Here is a 2,071-nt window from a genome sequence, read left to right as displayed (position 1 = left end):
TACTGATATTTAAGAACTAGTATCTTTTTTTTTAAAGATTTTATTCATTTATTTGACAGACAGAAATCACAAGTAGGCAGAGAGACAGGCAGAGAGAGGAAGGGAAGCAGGCTCCCCGCTGAACAGAGAGCCAGATGTGAGGCTTGATCCCAGGACCCCGGGATCACGACCTGGGCCAAAGGCAGAGGCTTAACCCACCAAGCCACCCAGGCGCCCCAAGAACTAGTATCTTTTTGATAAACTAAAAAATTTGATGGAGTTTGATGAGGTTAGTGGTTATATAAACTAATGACAGGAGGATCATAGATGTTTGGGATAAGGTGTCACTGAGGAGTTTCAGCAGAAGATTTTGAACCCTGTCAAAGCCATCTTCCCTTGTTTGAGCTTGCTCTTCTTAGACACCACAGGTCTATCTTTTAGATGACATGACTGAATATTTATCTAAAATCTAAAGGAATTGGTGGAGAAGTTACATTCCAAATACCCTTTGCCTAGAGTGAGAGAAGGTGTTTGCCTAACTTTATCAAATTCACACAATACTTTTTTTCCATAAAATATTTCTTTAAGTATACTTTGTACAGTGTAGGGATTTTTAGAAATGTAATCTGGCACAGTTGGAGGACAGGTCTCAGATAATCCCCAATGTTCTTTTCTGGGTTAAAATTCTATGATTCTCTTAAAAATTTCTGTTTCTGTGGAAGAAATTAAAGAGCGCTGTGAGGTTTGGTGACTTACTCTATTGCACAAATAGTTTGCAACTAGATTGCATGACCATCAGATGTAGACTTCAAGAGAGTTGGGTGTCAGTTTATCACTTTTAACTGAAAAAAAAAAAAGAAGTTAAACTCATTTAAAAAATAATTTACGTACAAGTTGATTGTAAATAAAAGTCTTTCTCTTTTTCATTGCAGATTAAATCAGAGAATGGATTATGGAAATCAGACTTTGGTGACTGAATTTTTTTTCGTGGGCTTAACAAATCACTTCCAGCATCAGGTTGTTCTCTTTTTGATATTTCTCTTGGTTTATCTTGTCACTCTTCTGGGAAACGTGGGGATGATCACCCTCATTTGGATGGATCCCTGACTCCACACTTCCATGTATTTTTTTCTCAGCCACTTGTCTTTTGTGGATATCTGCTCCTCATCAGTCATTGGTCCTAAGATGTTGACTGATAACTTTGTGGAGAAAAAAGTAATTTCTTTCTTGGGTTGTGCTGCTCAGTTCTGGTTTTTTGGTCAGTTTGTAGTGACTGAATGTTTTCTCCTGGCCTCCATGGCATATGACCGGTATATGGCCATCTGTAAGCCCTTGTTGTACGCTCTCATTATGTCCCAGCGTGTCTGTGTGCAGCTGGTGGTAGGACCTCATGCAATGGGTCTTATGAGCACTATGACCCACACGACTTTCACCTTTCACCCACCATACTGTGGTCCAAATATCATCAATCACTTCTTCTGTGACCTTCTTCCTGTTCTGTCCCTGGCTTGTGCAGACACCCAGGTCAATCAGTTTGTACTTTTCATCTTGGCTGGAGCTCTAGGAGTTGTTAGTGGTGTGATCATCCTGGTTTCCTACATTTGCATCATCATTGCTATCCTGAGGATCCGCTCTGCTGAGGGGAGGCACAAAGCCTTCTCCACCTGCCCTTCACACCTGACAGCTGTCTCTATCCTGTATGGGACACTCTTCTTCATCTATGTACGCCCTAGTTCTAGTTTCTCCCTGGACATCAATAAAGTGGTTTCTGTGTTCTACACAGCTGTGATTCCCATGTTGAACCCACTTATCTACAGCCTGAGAAAAAGGGAGGTCAAGGATTCATTCAAAAGGATGTTTAAGAAGCAGTTTCTTATGAGTGGGTAAACTAGATTCCATTTGTACTACAGATTGAGAGGTGATATTTACACAAGATGCACGAGCATGGACTGAGTGATGGGAGTGCAAATTTTATGTTGAGCTTCACTCTTTATTATTGTGTGTCATTGAAGTCCTATAACATCTTTAGGTTACAATCTTCTCATTGAAATTTTCTCATTTCTTGATTAACAGTATTGAGATTTAGAGCTTT

General features: G+C 40.1%; 1 protein-coding gene across 1 annotated transcript; it reads left to right on the top strand.

Moving 5' to 3' along the window:
- Positions 1-924: 924 nt before the first annotated feature.
- LOC125079100 (olfactory receptor 1002-like) lies at positions 925-1,866 on the top strand. Its single transcript, XM_047692487.1, is given in 1 exon segment — positions 925-1,866. A coding segment is annotated over 1 exon segment (942 nt).
- The last annotated feature ends 205 nt before the right edge of the window (positions 1,867-2,071 follow it).

This window comes from Lutra lutra, chromosome 10 (assembly GCF_902655055.1).
Source record: "Lutra lutra chromosome 10, mLutLut1.2, whole genome shotgun sequence".
NCBI lineage: Eukaryota > Metazoa > Chordata > Mammalia > Carnivora > Mustelidae > Lutra > Lutra lutra.
The sequence above is the reverse complement of the archived record's forward strand: the minus strand, read 5'-3'. Positions and strand labels throughout refer to the sequence as shown.